This window comes from Ovis canadensis, chromosome 5 (assembly GCF_042477335.2).
Source record: "Ovis canadensis isolate MfBH-ARS-UI-01 breed Bighorn chromosome 5, ARS-UI_OviCan_v2, whole genome shotgun sequence".
Classification (NCBI taxonomy): domain Eukaryota; kingdom Metazoa; phylum Chordata; class Mammalia; order Artiodactyla; family Bovidae; genus Ovis; species Ovis canadensis.
Genome location: NC_091249.1, coordinates 53,435,014 through 53,452,881, shown reverse-complemented (window position 1 = coordinate 53,452,881; position 17,868 = coordinate 53,435,014). Strand labels below are relative to the sequence as shown.

General features: G+C 41.5%; 1 protein-coding gene across 2 annotated transcripts in view; it reads right to left on the bottom strand.

Annotated features, from left to right (window-relative positions):
* The window catches only part of NLRP3 (NLR family pyrin domain containing 3), a 49,417-nt gene extending 31,759 nt beyond the window's left edge, over positions 1 to 17,658 (bottom strand). The window contains exons 1-6 of one of the 2 annotated variants that reach the window (XM_069591808.1): positions 17,440 to 17,658; positions 15,417 to 15,478; positions 14,929 to 15,249; positions 10,652 to 10,756; positions 8,391 to 10,146; positions 2,630 to 2,797 (exon numbers count right to left, since the gene is read on the bottom strand). In XM_069591808.1, the coding sequence (XP_069447909.1) occupies positions 2,630 to 2,797; positions 8,391 to 10,146; positions 10,652 to 10,756; positions 14,929 to 15,211 (2,312 nt within the window). In that variant the 5' untranslated portion in view covers positions 15,212 to 15,249; positions 15,417 to 15,478; positions 17,440 to 17,658. The remainder of the gene's footprint in view (positions 1 to 2,629; positions 2,798 to 8,390; positions 10,147 to 10,651; positions 10,757 to 14,928; positions 15,250 to 15,416; positions 15,479 to 17,439) is intronic. The other variant, XM_069591807.1, reaches the window with a different exon arrangement.
* Positions 17,659 to 17,868: the final 210 nt, after the last annotated feature.

Below are 17,868 nucleotides of genomic sequence, written 5' to 3'. Positions count from 1 at the left end.
ACTCAGCTTTCTTTATAGTCCAACTCTCAAATCCATACATGACTACTGGAAAAACCATAGCTTGGACTAGACAGACCTTTGTCACAAAGTAATGTCTCTGCTTTTTAATATCCTGTACCGACTGGTCATAGCTTTTCTCCAAGGAGCAAGCGTCTTTTAATTTCATGGCTGCAGTCACCACCTGCATTGATCTTGGAGCCCAAGAAAATAAAATCTGTCATATTTCCATTGTTTCCCCATCTATTTGCCATGAAGTGATGGGATCGAATGCCATGATCTTCAGTTTTTCAATGTTGAGTTTTACACCAACTTTTTCACTGTCCTCTTTCACTTTCATCAAGAGGCTCTTTAGTTCTTCTTTGCTTTCTGCCATAAGGGTGGTGTCATCTGTGTATCTAGGGTTATGATATTTCTCCAAACACTCTTGATTCCAGCTTGTGCTTCATCCAGCCCAGCATTTCGCATGATGTACTCTGCATATAAGTTAAATAAGCAGGGTGACAATATATAGCCTTGACTTACTCCTTTCCCAATTTGGAACCAGTCTGTTGTTCCATGTGTGGTTCTAACTACTGCTTCTTGACTTACATACAGATTTCTCAGGAGGTAGGTAAGGTGGTCTGGTATTCCCACCTCTTTAGGAATTTTACACAGTTTGTTGTGATCCATACAGTCAAAGACTTTGGCATAGTCAATAGAGCAGATGTTTTTCTGGAACTCTCTTGCTTTTTCTATGATCCAACAGATATTTGCAATTTGATCCCTAGTTCCTCTGTCTTTCCTAAATCCAGCTTGAACATCTGGAAGTTCATGGTTTACATACTGTTGAAGCCTGACTTGGAGAATTTTGAGCATTATTTTGCTAGCATGTGAGATGAGTGCAATTGGGCAGTAATTTGAGCATTCTTTGGCATTGCCTTTCTTTGGGATTGGAATGAAAACTGACCTTTTCCAGTCCTGTGGCCACTGCTGAGTTTTCCAAATTTGCTGGTATATTGAGTGCAGCACTTTCACAGCATCATCTTTTAGGATTTGAAATAGCTCAACAGTAATTCCATCACTTCCACTAGCTTTGTTCGTAGTGATTCTTTCTAAGGCCCACTTGACTTCAGATTCCAGGATGTCTGGCTCTAGGTGAGTGATCACACCATTGTGATTATCTTGGTCATGAAGATCTTTTTTGTACAGTTCTTCTGTGTATTCTTGCCACCTCTTCTTAATATCTTCTGCTTCTGTTAGGTCCATACCATTTCTGTCCTTTATCGAGCCCATCTTTGCATGAAATGTTCCCTTGGTATCTCTAATTTTCTTGAAGAGATCTCTAGTCTTTTCCATTCTATTTTTTTCCTCTATTTCTTTGCATTGATCACTGGAGAAGGCTTCTTATCTCTCTTTGCTCTTCTTTAGAACTCTGCATTCAAATGGGTATATCTTTCCTTTTCTCCTTTGCCTTTAGCTTTTCTTCTTTTCTCAGCTATTTGTAAGGTCTCCTCAGACAACCATTTTGCCTTTTTGTGTTTCTTTTTCTTGGGAATGGTCTTGATCACTGCCTCCTGTACAATGTCACAAACCTCTGTCCATAGTTTTTCAGGCACTCTGTCTATCAGACCTAATCCCTTGAATCTATTTCTCATTTCCACTGTATAATCATAAGGGATTTGATTTAGGTCACACCTGAATTGTCTACTAGTTTTCCCTACTTTATTCAATTTAAGTCTGAATTTGGCAATAAGGAGTTCATGTTCTGAGCCACAGTCAGCTCCTGGTCTTGTTTTTGCTGACTGTATAGTTTCTCCATCTGCGGCTACAAAGAATATAATCAATCTGATTTCAGTGTGGCCATCTGGTGATGTCCATGTGTAGAGTCATTTCTTGTGTTGTTAGGAGGGGGTGTTTGTCACAGTGTGGGCTCATAGCAAGCACTTTATTATAGACCCACAAGACATGCCCTGTGACAATTTAATCCACACAAAATATTTTGATGGGTTCCAGCTCAGGTAGCCATTTCTATATTTCATGAAACTCTTCTATTCTCATCTATAAGTGTGACTAATGAAGATACGGAAGACGCTAAAAGTCATGCCCTTTCCTACCACGAACAAATGACTTATTTTCAGTTCCCCTTTATTCTTCCCCATCCGAAACTTCTCAAATAACTATCCTCCAAACCATTTGGCCTTCCGTCTGTAATAGGCTGAGCTGTGTCCCCCCAAAAAAGTTTATGTTGAAGTCTCAACCCTTAGCACCTTAGAATATAACTAAATTGGATTTTAAAAAGGTAATTAAGTTAAAATGAGGTCATTAGGGCAGGCCCTAACCCAGCATGACTGGTGTCCTTGTACGAGAAGAGATCAGACACACACAGAGACCACGTGAAAACACAGGGAGAGGACAGCGATCTACAGCCAAGGAGAGAAGCAGCAGAAGAAACCAACACTTCTGACAACTTCCTCTTGGACTTCCAGCTCCCACGATTGTGAGAAAGTTAATTTCTATATTTAAGTCTCCCACTCTGTGGTACTTGGTTATGCCAGCCTTAGAAAATTAATAAACTGCTAAAATGGTCCTTCTTCTCCCTTTCTCTCTTTCTCACATACACATACACACATATACACACACAGACTCTTACCACAATCTACGAATGTTACAGCCAGGTTGTTGGAGTGTTTCACATAACACCTTCATGCCTGGGTCTCCCAGGGTATTGCCACTGAGGTTCAATTCAGTGAGATTCCAGTTATTGCTCAGGACTGAGAAGATTCCCCTGCAAATGCTGGAGGTCAGATAGTTCACCAATCTAGAAATTGGAAGGAAGGAAGAAGAGAAAACAAAGTGAATCTCTAAGAATAGCAAACTGAAGTTGGGGCCAGGAGTGGCTGACACTACTGCAAAGGCATCCTAGGAATTAAGAAATGAGTCACAGAACCAAAGACTGGGCCCTGAGGAATGTAAAAGGCCAGAGGATTCCTGGTAAGGCTGTTCTGCACATTTTATGATTAAAAGAGCCTGTGATGCACCAAGGAAACAAGAATTGAAAGAGACACATGTACCCCAATGTTCATAGCAGCACTGTTTACAATAGCCAGGACATGGAAGGAACCTAGCTGCCCACCGGCAGATGAATGGATAAGAAAGCTGTGGTGCATATACACAATGGAGTATTACTCAGCCATTAAAAAGAATGCATTTGAATCAGTTCTAATGAAGTGGATGAAACTGGAACCCATTATACAGAACGAAGTAAGTCATAAAGAAAAACACCAATACAGTATACTAACGCATACATATGGAATTTAGAAAGATGGTAACAATGACCCTATATGCGAGACAGCAAAAGAGACACAGATATAAAGAACAGTCTTTTGGAGCTCTTTGGGAGAAGGCAAGGGTGGGATGATTTGAGAGGGCAGTGTTGAAACATGTATATTATCATATGTGAAGCAGATCATCGGTTCAAATTCAATACATGAGACAGGGTGTTCAGGGCTGGTGCACTGGGATGACCCTGGGGGATGGGATAAGGAGGGAGGTGAGAGGAGGGTTCAGCATGGGGAACACATGTGCACCCATGGCTGATTCATGTCGATGTATGGCGAAAACCACTACAATATTGTAAAGTAATTAGCCTCCAATTAAAATAAATAAATTAATTTTGAAAAGAAAAAGAGCCTGTGATGAATATATAAAAAAGGTTATATTCATACACAAACACACACACACAATGGAATACTACTCAACTATGGAGACACAGACATAGAGAATGGACTTGTGGACACGGCAGGAGGAGAGGGTGGGACAAATTGAGAAAGTAGCATTGACATATCGGTTCGGTTCAGTTCAGTTGCTTAGTCAGTCATGTCCGACTCTTTGTGACCCCATGGACTGCAGCACACCAGGCTTTCCTGTCCATCACCAACTCCCAGAGCTTGCTTTGACATATATACACTAACACGTGTCAAATAAATAATCAGTGGGAAATTGCTATCTACCACAGGGAGCCCAGCCTGGCACTCTGTGACAACCTAAAGGGTAGGATGGGAGTGAGGAGGCTCAAGAGAGAAGGGATATATATAGAGAGAGGTATGATTGATTCATGTTGATGTATGGCAGAAACCAACACAACATTGTAAAGCAATTATTTTCCAATTGAAAAATACAAAAATAATGAAAATTTGTCATTTGCAACAACTTGGATGGACTTGAGGGTATTATAGTATATGATATTACTTATATGTGGAATCTAAAAAATAATACAAATAAACTTATTTACAAAACAGAAAAAGACTCACAGACACAGAAAACAAAATTACAGTTATCAAAGGGGAAGGGGGAGGAGGGATAAATTAGGAGATTGGGATTAACATATGCATACTACTGTATACAGCTTCCCAGGTGGCTCAGTGGTAAAGAAGGCCCCTGTCAAGCAGGAGACGTGGGTTCGATCCCTGGGTTGGGAAGATCTCCTGGAGAAGGAACTGCCAACCCACTCCAGTATTCTTGCCTGGAAAATCCCATGGACAGAGGAGCCTGGTAGGCTAAAGTCCATGGAGTCACAAAGATTCAGACACGACAGTAACTAAGCCACCACCACTACTATATATAAAATAGATAACCAACAAGGTTCTACTGTATAGCACAGGTATACAATATTGTTACAATAACCTGTAACAACCTATTTGGAAAATAATCTGAAAAAGTATCTGCATATATAAATATATATATATATATATATATAACTGAATCACTGTGCAATAGATTTAAAACTAATATGACATTGCAAATCAACTATACTTCAATTTAAAAAACTAAAATGGGAAAAGGATGAGGGGAGAGAATAATTTGGGAGTTTGAAATGGACATGTGCACACTGTTATATTCAAAATAGATAACCAAGAAGGATCTACTTGCATGGCACATGAAACTGTGCTCAATGCTGTATGAAAGCCTGGATGGGAGGGAAGTTTGGGAGAAAATGGATACATGTATATATATGGCTGAGTCCCTTCTCTTTTCACCTGAAACTATCACAACATTGTTTGTTAATTAGCTATATCTCAATACAAAACAAAAAGTTAAAAAAAAGAAGTACAAATTACTATGAGTAAAATAAATAAAATACAAGAATAAGTTGTACAACACAAGGAATATCGCCAATAGCTATAAATAGAATGTAACCTTTAAAAATAATGAATCACTATATGTAAAATAGGTAGCCAATGGGTATTTGCCGTATTACTCAGGGAACTCACACTGGGGGCTCTGTGACAACCTAGAGGGGTGGGATGGGGAGGGAGGTGGGAGGGAGGTTCAGGAGGGAGAGGACACATGTATACCTATGGCTGATTCATGTTGATATATGGCAGAAACCAACACAATATTGTAAAGCAATTATCCTTCAACTTAAATTTTTTTAATTAAAAAAACAATTTTAAAAAAATTATGAATCACTATGTTATACACTGGAAACATTGTACATCAACTATATCTCAATGAAAAAAAATATTTTTTTTTAAGTACAAAACAGCCTGTGACTTTGGCTGACTGTAAAGAGCCTCTGGTTCCTCCCTCAGGAATCCTTCTCCTCCTTCATCAATTGGCTGCCCTGCCCATGGCCCTGGACACTCTGCTAAATGACCCAGATGCTGGTTCTTACATTAGCTGCATAATAGCATCAATAGTGATCACAAAAATCCCTATGCCAGGCCACATCATAGGAATAAAGCCAGAATTTCTGAGGTAGGACCAAGCATATTGATATTTTTAAGACTACCAGGTGATTCCAAAGTGCTACTCCTGTTAAAATGAAAATTCTGATTCTGTGGGTCTAGGATCAGGGCTGCAATCCTTCACTTCTAACAGGCACCAGGTGGGTGCTCATGCTGCTAGTCCTTCGAAGGCTCTACAACACACTAAGCAAGCTCCTATCCTCCGAAGAAGGTAGCTGTTATCTACCATGATGGGCATCAGGCTTTTCTTCAAGGTTTTAGTCTGAGTTTCTGCCAGCCTTCTTTGCAATCCTGTGATCTTAGTCAGGTGTCTTGTTTTCTGAGCTTCATTTTTAGTGCCCTAGTGAGATCTCTCAAGACATGGTAGCAGACAGGGCTGTATAGTTCGGAAAAAAAAAAATCAATATGTAAAAAAGCTAGAAGTCTGGGACCTTGAGGAATTCAGATTGTTCATGTCCAGGCTGTCCTCAGAACTGAGCCCCTGGTGGCACAGTACCAAATCTACAAGTTTTCTTTCTCTCGACAGGTATCAATTGGTATGCTTCTAAGAATGAGATACTGCCACAGATCCTTCACTTTCAGTTGCATTAACTGAGAGCACTAAAAGGTCATCTCTTGTAATAAGTGACAAGTGGAACATCTACAGAGATCTTATTTATAAGACTGAACAAACTAAGCGAAAATCTTTCTTGCAGTCATAACATACATGCTTCTTTCTAAAGACTGAAAATGAAAGTTCACAGAATTTGCAAACTATATTAGGCTCTTTTGTAGGTGCTGTAGTGCCCCCTGCTCTCGCTCTCTCCCTCTTCCATCTTCTCTCTAGCTATTCTGAACTATTTGCCATTGTTAAAATGTACCCTGCTTTCCCATCCCACTCTGAACCCACCGTCCCCTTGGTCTGGGCTACCCCTTGCACATCCTTGGCTCTTTCATACTCCATCCTTCAGGATCCAGCTGGTCAAGTGCTCCCCCTGCGTGCTTCAGATGCATTCCACTGATATTCTTGCCAAAGCCCACCCCCTCTACCAACAGCCCTGGTTTCCTGCCTCGCCCCACAACCCAACTGTAAGTTGTTGTGAGCAGAACCTGGGTCTTAGCCACTACTGAAGCCTCAGCAGGTAGTCCTTGATGACCCAACAATAAATAGAAAAGTCATCCCGGTAGCAGTGCCAAGGAAAAGAGAGGGAGCTAAAAGCTTATTGCTGCCAGTGAAAGTGCCAGCTCCTTTGCTCCTTAATTTTGTCCCATGTCAAGTATCCCCTATAGAGGTCAAACCCAAGCCTTCACAGAGCAGACACCTCCCCACAGCCACTGAAGCTGTGGTAGTTTCTGCCCAAAGATTTAGAAGTCAAGGAATTCAACCCTTCCAATGAACACACACAACTGACTTCCAACCCTCTAGCAACTGAGTAAACAGACCTTGAAGTGGGTGCTGTTGACAAATGAAAGTGTTAGTTCTTCAGCCATGTATAACTCTTTGTGATCCCATGGACTGTAGGTCACCAGGCTCCTCTGTCCATGGAACTCTCCTGGCAAGAATAGTGGAGTGGGTTGCCATACCCTTCTTCAGGGGGTCTTTCTGACCCAGGGAACAAACCAGGGTCTCCTGCTTTGCAGACAGATTTTTTGCCATCTGAGCCACCAGGGAAGCCCTAGCTGTTGACAAATGCCTGGCTGCAAGTACAGGGTGAGGGCCTTGGAGCTCTCTCTCCTTCCCAGCCCTATTTCCCCTCAGTGGTTGTTCCAGTGAAGCCATGCCCCTCCCCATTTTCTCCTACATAAATACTCTTCTTCAGACCACATTCATATCTCCTTCATATAAGACCCCACTGCCAGGACTTTTCTGGTGATCCAGTGGTGAAGAATCTGCCTGCCAATGCAGGTGACATGAGTTCCATCCCTCTTCCTGAGAGATTCCATCTGTACAGGCCAATTAAGCCCACGTGCCACAACTACTGAAGCCTGTGTGCCTAGAGCCTGTGCTCTATAATAAGAGAAGCCACCCCAATGAGGAGCCTGTGCACCACAACTAGAGATTGGCCTCTACTTGCAGCAACGAGAGAAACCCCACACACAGCAAGACCTAGTGTAGCCAAAAATAAATTAATTATTTTTTAAAGAGATTGTCTAGGTAATAAAAGATTCCTTTTCCTTCTCTGCTACCCACCTACATTCTGCCAATCTTTCAAGGCAAGCTCAAACTTCACTCCTCCAAGAAATCTCCCCCAAGCATCCCACACTAAGGTCCTCTGTCCTCTGTGTTCCTGGACAGAGTCATACTGGTTGTTCTGCCCCTTAGGTGACAGGCTATTAAGCAATAAAGTCCCAAGTAAATTACAAAAAAGTTGAGTTTATGAACATTTTCTTCCATTTTTTTTTTCACATAACACAGTGTGCTAAATTGGCATCCACCAAACATTTGCTTATTGTTTCATTGTTTTTTTTTCTCATGTCATTTGTCCACCTACTCTTCCTCTACTAGTCAATATCTGCCAATGAAGGGGTCTGGTAGAAATTAGCAGTGATCGCATTGTTTTGAAGCTGTGGAAACTGCATTTGCAAGACTGTTGAAAACAAAGGAGAGAGAGCAAGTGCCAAGAATCAGATGACTAGAAAGTAGAAGACATATAGTACCAATTGCCTGAAGCAAGATCTCCTTACCCCTGAGAATATGCAACCTCAGAATCAGAGAGAACAGAATGGTCCATATGAGAGTGTCTAACTTCCTCCTCTTCTTCTTCCTCCTTGGGCGAGTTATGGAGCAACCTCAGGGAAAGGGATTCCACATGGCGACAGTTCTCAATACAAAAAGAAGAAACCACATGGTCCATTCTAGTGGACAGCTTGATCTCAATTTTGGGGAAATGGCTCATGGCCCTTTGCACAAAGTCCTCCTCCTGCATCTCATACAAACAATAGAACAATTCCAGCTGGCTGGGCTCAATCTGTAGTGTCTTGGCCTTGGCTTTTGCTTCAATCCATTTCAGCAGCTCTAGCCTGATTTTCTGAGAGATCTTACAACTCAGTTTTTTCTCTAAGTAGGAAGTCCTCTCCTGGTTTATAAGGCCAAAGAGGAAACGGACAACAAAAATCAGATATCCCTTTTCGAATTTGCCGTAGTTTTCAAGAAGGACCTTCACATCTCGGTTGGGAAGTTTTGAACAAGCCTGAGGCATGTTCCTCATCTCCCCATGATTATCTTCTTCTAGCAGGTAGTACATGGCAGCAAAGAACTCCTGGAAAGTCATGTGGATGAAGCTGTAGAATTTCTCGCAGTCCACTTCCTTTTGGAACAGGTTCATCCTCAAGAAAGCAGACACATCTGCCTTCTGCAGGCCATGATTTCTGAGATCGCACTCCTCAAATAGGATTTTCTGGTTCCAGATTCCATCTGCAGCCAATGAGCAGAGACCCCAGAGGGTAGCAGAGTTGTGGTTCTCCTGGCTCCCTCCCTGAGATTGCAACAAACTGGAGAGGAAGAAGATATACACTGCAGTGGTGGTCTTGGATGTCCGAGCAAGACTCTTGCCACTATCCATCTGCTGTTTCAGCCCAGTGCACACAATCCAGCAAACCAGAGGAATAAAGCACATGGTGAAGAGAATCTCATTCTCCTGAATCAGCCTGAAAGCTTCCCTTGCTTGCTGCTCATCTGAGAAATACTTTAAGAAATATTCCTTCCTCCTGGCCTCTGAGAAACCCAGGATCTCCACATGACGAGCCTGGCCCAGCAAGTGCTGAAGTTTCTCCAGGGCCACAGGTCTTGTGGTGATGAGGAGGGAGGCCTCAGGAAGCAGTCTTTTTCTGATGAGGCTGCTCAGGAGAATGTCTCCCCGCTCCACCTTCTGCCAGTTTGTGCAGAGTGCTTCTGTGTGCTCATCAAAGGCACCTTGCAGCTCGTCAAAGCCATCCATGAGGAAGAGGATCCTGGAAGACTTGCTTACAATCTTGCCTATGGGTGGATTTGGGCCAGGGCAGCAGCTGGCGATCAGGTCCCCCAGGCTCCTCTGAGTCCCAAGGCTCACCTCCCGGCAGTGAATGTAAAACAAATAGTCAAATCTATCCTGGTAAAGTTTCTCTGATGCCCAGTCCAACATGATCTTCCTGGCCAGTATTGTTTTCCCAATGCCCGCTGCTCCCTGGAATACCACCGTGTGCACAGGCTCAGAGTGCTGATCCTCGGGATCAAACAGCAATTCCAAGTTCACAGAACTCACGGGGCTATCCTGTATCTTGGCCCAAGTCCTACCAATGGCCAGGAGCTCATGCTCCCTCTCCTGTTGGCTCCTGTGTTCCTTGATGAGACGCAGCCTGGTGAAGCGTTTGTTGAGGTTCACGCTCTCACCCAGACGGGCATTCCTGTCTTCAATACACTGGAATTTGCTTCTCACATATTTTCTGTACTTCTTACAGTAATCTATGTCAGAGACAGAAAGTTAGACCTCAGAAGAAGCTTGATCACATCAACAGAGACAAGCTATCATAGGGGCTGGTGGTCTCTAAGGAATGAAAACTGATATTGAAGAATGGGAGTTGCAAATTCTCTCCACTGCCTGGGGTATGGATAGCCCCAGAAAATGCAGGGTGTCAAAATCTTCCTAGACACAGTTGAACAGAAGAACAGCAAAGTGCCATATGCATTGGCCTTGGCCAGAAAGTCCTTTTTCATTCAATCTTACTCCTTTACGTAGTCTGCAGCTCATGCCCTATAAAGCCTGAAACATTCAGTTGCCCACCCATGGTTCTGGGACTGCAAGCAGTGAAACATGCATCTATTTCTTAAGCTAAAGTGGATTTCCTAAGACAGATCTTTTCACCCCAAGGAACATGTTAGGATCACCAAGTTATCCACCCTCTGAGCTTCAAGTACCTACAGAACCAGGTCTCTAAACCCAATCAGAAGTACCAATGAGATTGCTTACCTTTTTTTTTTCTACAAATAGAGATTCTGGAAAGGTATCCCAGTAAACCCATCCATTCTTCTTCAAGGCTTTCTTCCTGACTTAGCACAGAAACATTTCTATTCTCTGAGAAATGAAAGAAGAAAATACAAAGTGTTAAAAACCACGACTCCTGATTAAGGTTATGTCACTGACACCCAACGACAAAGGTCCATCTAGTCAAAGATGGTGTTTCCAGTCGCCATGTATGGATGTGAGAGTTGGACCATATAGAAGGCTGAGCACCAAAGAATTGAGGCTCTCGAACTGCGGTATTGGAGAAGACCCTTGAGAGTCTTGTGGACTGCAAGAAGTTCAAACCAGTCAATCCTAAAGGAAATTAACCCTGAATATTCATTGGAAGGACTGATTCTGAAGCTGAAACTCCAGTACTTTGGCCGCCTGATGCAAAGAGCCAACTCATTAGAAAAGACTCTGATGCTGGGAAAGATTGAAGGCAGGAGGAGAACAGGATGACAGAGGACAAGATGATTGGATGGTATCGCAGACTCAATGGACATGAGATCGAGCAAGCTCTGGAAGATGGTGAAAGACAGGGAAGCCTGGTGTGCTACAGTCCATGGGTCTCAGAGTCAGACACAACTGAGTGACTGAACAGCAAAAACAATTGAAATCCAATAGCCAACACCTGGCACAGGTCAAAGCCACCTGCCCTGAACATCTCCCAAACCAAAATACAGCTCAGTTGAATGTCCAGTTGGAGGCATTCCTGTACTCCTAATTTCAAAGCAATGGATACCAACTAATATTGTGTCCTCATTGTATCCGGTCTTGGAATCTATCTCCGAAGCCTGGAAATCAGAAGGCAAACATCTGAGGCATCAAAGTTTCTCATCCTCATTTAGCTTTGGCAGACTCCCTCATTGTGCTCTGGTTTTGAGACCATCCCCACACTCTCAGGTATCCCCAGGATGGCCAAAGGCCAGCAGTATCATCTGCCCTTGAGCCCAAATGCCTGGAATTCATCTGACCCATATTTGGAATCTTCAACAGCAAGAATAACCCATCTGACATATCTAATTCAGAATTCTGACTAACTTCAGATTCACTTAAAAAGTTTTTAAAGTATTGATTCTAGGACTCTACTCCCAATGATCCTTTTTCAGTTCTCTGAGGTGGAGCCCAGGCACCATTATATTTATCTATTTTTAAAATAATTTTTATTGGAGTACAGTTGATTTACAATACTGTGCTAGTTTTCTGCTGTACAGAAAAGTGAATCATATATATATACATATATATATATACATATATATATACACACACATTCGTTTTTAGATTCTACTCCCATATAGGTCATTACAGAGTATCAAGTAGAAGGCACCTTTTTATTTTAAAAGCCCCACATGTATCCACAGTTGAGAATTATAGACCTAAACAATCAATAAATAACACATCCAAAACAGGTATCTTATAGGAGAAACTAGACACAGCAGAACAAGAGATAGGTACCAGGGCAAATGCATGGGACAGATAAATTTAGCTGAGCAGGAACTCCAGAGCTATATAAAAGATTCTGAGGTATCTACTTATTCTGAATGCAAATGCTGTTAACCCCCCACACACAAAAACACAAAATAAAATCTAAACATTAACTCAAACCAAGAGCAAAACTTAATTTTTACCTAAAATATAACACTAGCCAGCCCCCTGAAACAAAAAACAAAGCCCACAAAACACAAAAACTTCTAACCCTAGGTATAATTCTTCCACCCCCAAAACCTACATGTATAAGCCAAATGGTATAATCGTTATTCCGCCAAAGACTCTTGGCATTGAATCCAGGCTTGGCTCTGGTTAGAACAGAGCTATGGACAACTATAACTTTTTCCAGGCTCATTTCACATGGTTTTGCAATCATTCTCCAGAATTATTTTTCATCTGGTGAAGATGAAATTCTTTATATCCATTAAACAACAGTTTTCCATTCCCCATTCTTTGCAGCCCCTGGAAACCACTACTTTGTCTCTATGAATTTGTCTACTCTAGGTACCTCTTATAATGGAATCACAGAATATTTGTCTTTTTGTGATTGGCTTATTTCACTTAGTATAATGAAATTGACAACTTATTTGAAAAAGCACAGGCCTCCAGGGGTTCTTGTGAGGAATAAATAAAATCCATAAAATCTGCTTAGTCAACTACTTCTGCAACCACGATTGCAAGTGAAAATGTCAGTCCCTCAGTCTTGTCTGACTCTTTGCGACCCCATGAACTATATAGCCCGCCATGCTCCTCTGTCCATGGAATTCTCCAAGCAAGAATACTGGAGTGGGTTGCCATTCCCTTCTCCAAGCAGTCTTCCCAACCCAGGGATCGAACTCAGGTCTCCCATACTGCAAGAAGATTCTTTACCATCTGAGCCACCAGAGAAGCAACCTTGATTATTACACTTTAAAATGGTTATTGAGAATGTCAGTACTGATACAATTATAATTATGCTATTATACACAATTTGTTTATAACATCACATAAACACACCTGCCTTCATGCCCCTATTTTTTATCTCCCTCATTAGATCCGTATTTCTTCCCCACCTCACTCTGCTTGTGATCTGATGATCTATTTTATATTTGGCAGTATAAATACTTTTTAATTAACTTTAGATATGCCAATGTGGACAAAACAAGGTTAGAAGAAAAAATAGGGTAATCAGAAAATAATTCATTAGAAAACAGAAGTTTAAGTCTATAAAACTGACTTCAAATGGCATAGATGTACTACATATATACCATCATTTTTGTCAGTTTCAGAAACATTGATTCATTTTTATTACTCTTTTTCACTAGCTCAACATCATCATCTTGTGATTTTCCAGGTTCCTCTGAGCCCTTTCTTATACCCTTCCCTTGCTCAGAACACCAAGCCAGAAGGAAGAACATCACCATATGTCCACAGAGATGAAAAGGATTTCTTTCACCAATTCCAATGCCCAAATTAATGGCCATAAGAAAAGCTTTTCTGCAGAAATTACATACTTCTATAAGCTGAGAGATTGCCCCCAAGCCATAGGAAGCAGAGATCCAAGTCTGTTGACCATGCAGGTAGATACTTAGATGCTAGATGAAGACTTGGAGGAAGTCCAGGCCCAGGAGAGATATGAACAAAGTGTAACTAATTAAAGAAGGTTCTTATGGGTATGTGAGCCCTTAAAGGAGTTAGAAAAAGAAAACTGCTTTCCTCCATCTTCTCATAGCACTATCATGAGAAGAAAAATTAGATGATAAAGCCAAGATAATAAGTGATTAAAAAACAAACATATCAGCTTGGATTTGTCAAAGGATACCATCAACAGAGTGAAAAGACAACCCTCAGAATGGGAGAAAATATTTGCAAATCATATGTTTGATAAGAGGTTAATATCTAGGATATATATATAAAGGACTCCTAAAGGTCAACAGCAAAAGACAAACAACCCATTTAAAACATGGGAAAAGAATTGAATAGACATTTCTCCAAAGATAAGCAAATGACTAACAAGCACATGAGAAGAGGTTCAATATCCCTAGTCAATAGGGAGATATAAATGAGATACCATCTCATGCCCATTAGGACAGCTACTATCAAAAAAAGAAAACATAAATGTTAGTAAGGATGTGAAGAAATTAGAACCCTTGTGCACTGTTAGTGGAAATGTAAAATGGTGCATCTACTGTGGAAAACATGGCAATTCCTCAAAAAATTAAACTAGAATTACCATATAAGCCAGTAATTCCACTTCTGGAAATAAACCCAAAAGAATTGAAAGCAAGATCTCAAAGAGATTTGTACAACCATGTTCATAGAAGCATTATTCACAATGGTCAAAAGCTAAAGCAATTAGAAAGTCCATTGATGGATGAATGAATGAATGAACAAACTGTGGTATACACATACCACAAAATATTATTCCACCTTAAACAAGAATGAAATCCTGCCATATGAGACAATGTGCATGAAGCTTGAGGAAGTTTATGCTGCCACACAAAAAGACAAATATTCTATGATTTCACTTATAAAAGGTACTAGAATAGTCAAATTCATAGAGACAGAAAGTGGTTGTCAGGGGCTGAGAGGAGGGTAGATTGTTTCTTGGGTACAGAGTTTTGCAAGATGAAAAAGAGTTCTGGAGATTGATTGAACAACTGTGTGAATGAGCTTACCAGCACTGCATCATACACTAAAACTTCTGATTGTAAATTTTATCTTATGTATATTTTATCATGATTTTTAAAAAGTACTATCTTCATTCCACTCACCCCATTCTGGCTCATCCCTCTTAGCTTTCTCATAAAGGTCTCTCCTGTTGATTGCAGCAAAAATCCACTTGGCCATGGCCCATGCCTTCTCTTCCCCGTTGAAATCAATCATCAGGGTGGCTATATCCACGTGATCTGCTTTTTCTGTCTGACCCCGAGGAATTGAGGTGCAGCCCTTCTGACTGGGATAGTCTTCTAAATGCATCTTGAATTTCTTAAAGTCTATGTCTTCCAGGTCCTCCAGGTAACGAGCCAGCTTGCAGCGGACACTTGCCATGATCATCTGCAGACCTGGTCAGAGTCCTTGGGCATAAATCCACACTTGGAATTTAGGTGGTACAAACAGCATATGGTTAAGATGTCTTTTCAGAAATTTACCCTCAGAGAGAACTAAAGTATCAAAAACCCAGAAAATTGAAAGGAAAAAAATATCACTGGATTCTAACAAGTTGCCATCTTTAGCTTTTAAAAGTGAGTCAAATTCTTACCAGAAAGTTTTCCTATTGGCTCGACCCAGGTGTGTGTCCTGAGCCATGGAAGAAAGGTGCTCCTATGGAGAGAAATAAAACCACCAACACAATCACATTAACAGTGCAATGTAATCTTAAACTGCTTCCTGATGCTATCTTGATGTATCACCAAGAGCACTTTGATCCCACTGATTACTGGCTATGTATGACCCTGGGCAATCTCTCCACTATTTTTCAACTTCAGGTTCCTCATCTATAAAATGGCAGAGTGGAAAAGATTTTTTTACCTTCCTTCCACCTGAAAGACTCTGGTTTCTTGTTTCTGTTTTGAACCAAGGAAAGATGAATGAGGGACAAGAGAAGAAAGGATGCCAGGAATGAGTAATTATGGTGATAACAGAACAGCATATGTCTAGAGAGAAGGAAAGAGAACACAGAAGCATGCAGAGGAAGGCATAATCTGCAACAAACCCTTTATCAACACATTGATTGATTAAAACTGAAATGAGATGGAACTTGGGGTGATAAGGAAGAATGATAAATATATACATTTCTTTAATGTCTCCTTGCAAAATTCACAATTATAAAAATTATTAGAACTCACATTTATTGAGAGCTTCTCATGAGTTAGGTGCTATACTGATGCACAAAACTGAAAAATTATATTCCTAGTTCCGTGGTATGGAAGTAGAAACTGAGTCTTAGTCTAAGTGACTTGCCCAGACTTTCACAGCCAGGATTTACACTAGGGTCACTGATTTCTGTGTCATGCCCCTAACATTGCATTTTTCTCGGCACTAAAAGTGTGAGAACATTTCTTCCACCATTTAAGTAGGTATCTCAGTCAAATAGGAGGAAAAAATGGTTGAAGATGATAACAAAATATAGATGAAAGTGAAAACGTTAGTTGCTCAGTTGTGTCCGACTCTTTGTGACCCCATGGACTGTAGCCCACCAGGCTCTTTTATAATTCTCCAGGCAAGAATACTGGAGTGGTTTGCAATTTCCTTCTCCAGGGGATCTTCCTGATCCAGGGATCAAACCCATCCTGCATTGCAGGCAGATTCTTAACCGTCTGAGCCACCAGGGAAAACCAAAAATCAGATTGTTAAAAAACAAAAGCACTTTCCCAGGTTTTATCACACAGAGTAGTGTTCAATCACACTGTAATGTTCAATGTCTTGGTTTCCTAACTAGACTTCAAGTTCCACAAAGACTTGAAATCAGCTGCTATATCTCTTGATCATACACAATTTCTAGATTTTGGATGGATGAGCACATTGGCTTTGTTTGGAATTGATCTCTTCATATTATTGGATTTAGAAAAGGATCATAGGAAGGGAGAAGCCCTATAAGCCCAGGACTCCTGCATTGCAGGCAGACTCTTTGCCATCTGAGCCACCAGGGAAAGCTTATGAAGCTTTTGAACTCTCCAAACTGGAATTCATAAAAACCCAGTTTAATGTTCAAGACATTTTAAACATGTTCAACACTCCTGTCTCCATTCCTGCCTCTCTACTCCTTGCATCATGCATCACCCACCCCCTGCCGTCCCCTGTCAAGTCAATCCCCTATGCATTTGGCAGGGGGCAGGAGGAAAGGGGCTACTCCAGACAGATCGACCAGCTTTGCCAACCCTCTCAGGTACCACTGCATCAATCTTTCCATCCACATCAGGACTCTGCCTCTCCTCTGTGCTACCCTATCCCTAACCTTAGCGCACCCCCATCCTGACCTTTACATTCTCTGTCCCTTGGTTTCTAAACATGCTCATTTCTTTATATGCATCCCATCTATCCACTTTCTAGGGGAGTGAGTGTGAGCCATGGTCACTGTCCCTGACCCCCACTCCCCACACACATGCACTGGCACACATAGCGACCAAATATTGATAAACATAAAAGAAACATTCCAGAAACATTGTTGAAGGATAGACTTGAAGGCTGGCAGAAGGAACCTCTAGTCAAATTCTGCCCCTTGAAACAATCTCCCCACTCTTCCCCAGGCTATTTCAGCCACCCCGCTCCAGAGCTGGACTCACCCAAACGTCAGCCTCGGGAACAGCCAGAGGAGAAACTAAACGAATTTATAGCAGTCACAACCCAGCAGGAAGGATGTGGTCTCAGTTTGGAACAAACAGGCTTGCATCACAGGCAAAAGCAGAGACTAACGGTTACTCACATCACTGGATTTTCCAAACTGAAGCTCTCAAAGCTGAGCCTGCTTGCAGCCAGAGATACCTGGCCTCCCCTCAATGGCCACTGGGGTAGAAAAGGGGAGGAAATTCAACTGCTGCTCAATGAATGTTCCCTCTGACTCTGACAGCAGCCATGTGAGTGTTTTGATGACACAGAGGGGTCTGTGATGGAGAATACCATAGCAGCATAAACAGACAATCGAAAGCATAACCTGGCTATCAAACTGCAGATCCCATTCATTTCCAAGCTGTCACATAGAGGAGGTCAGTAGA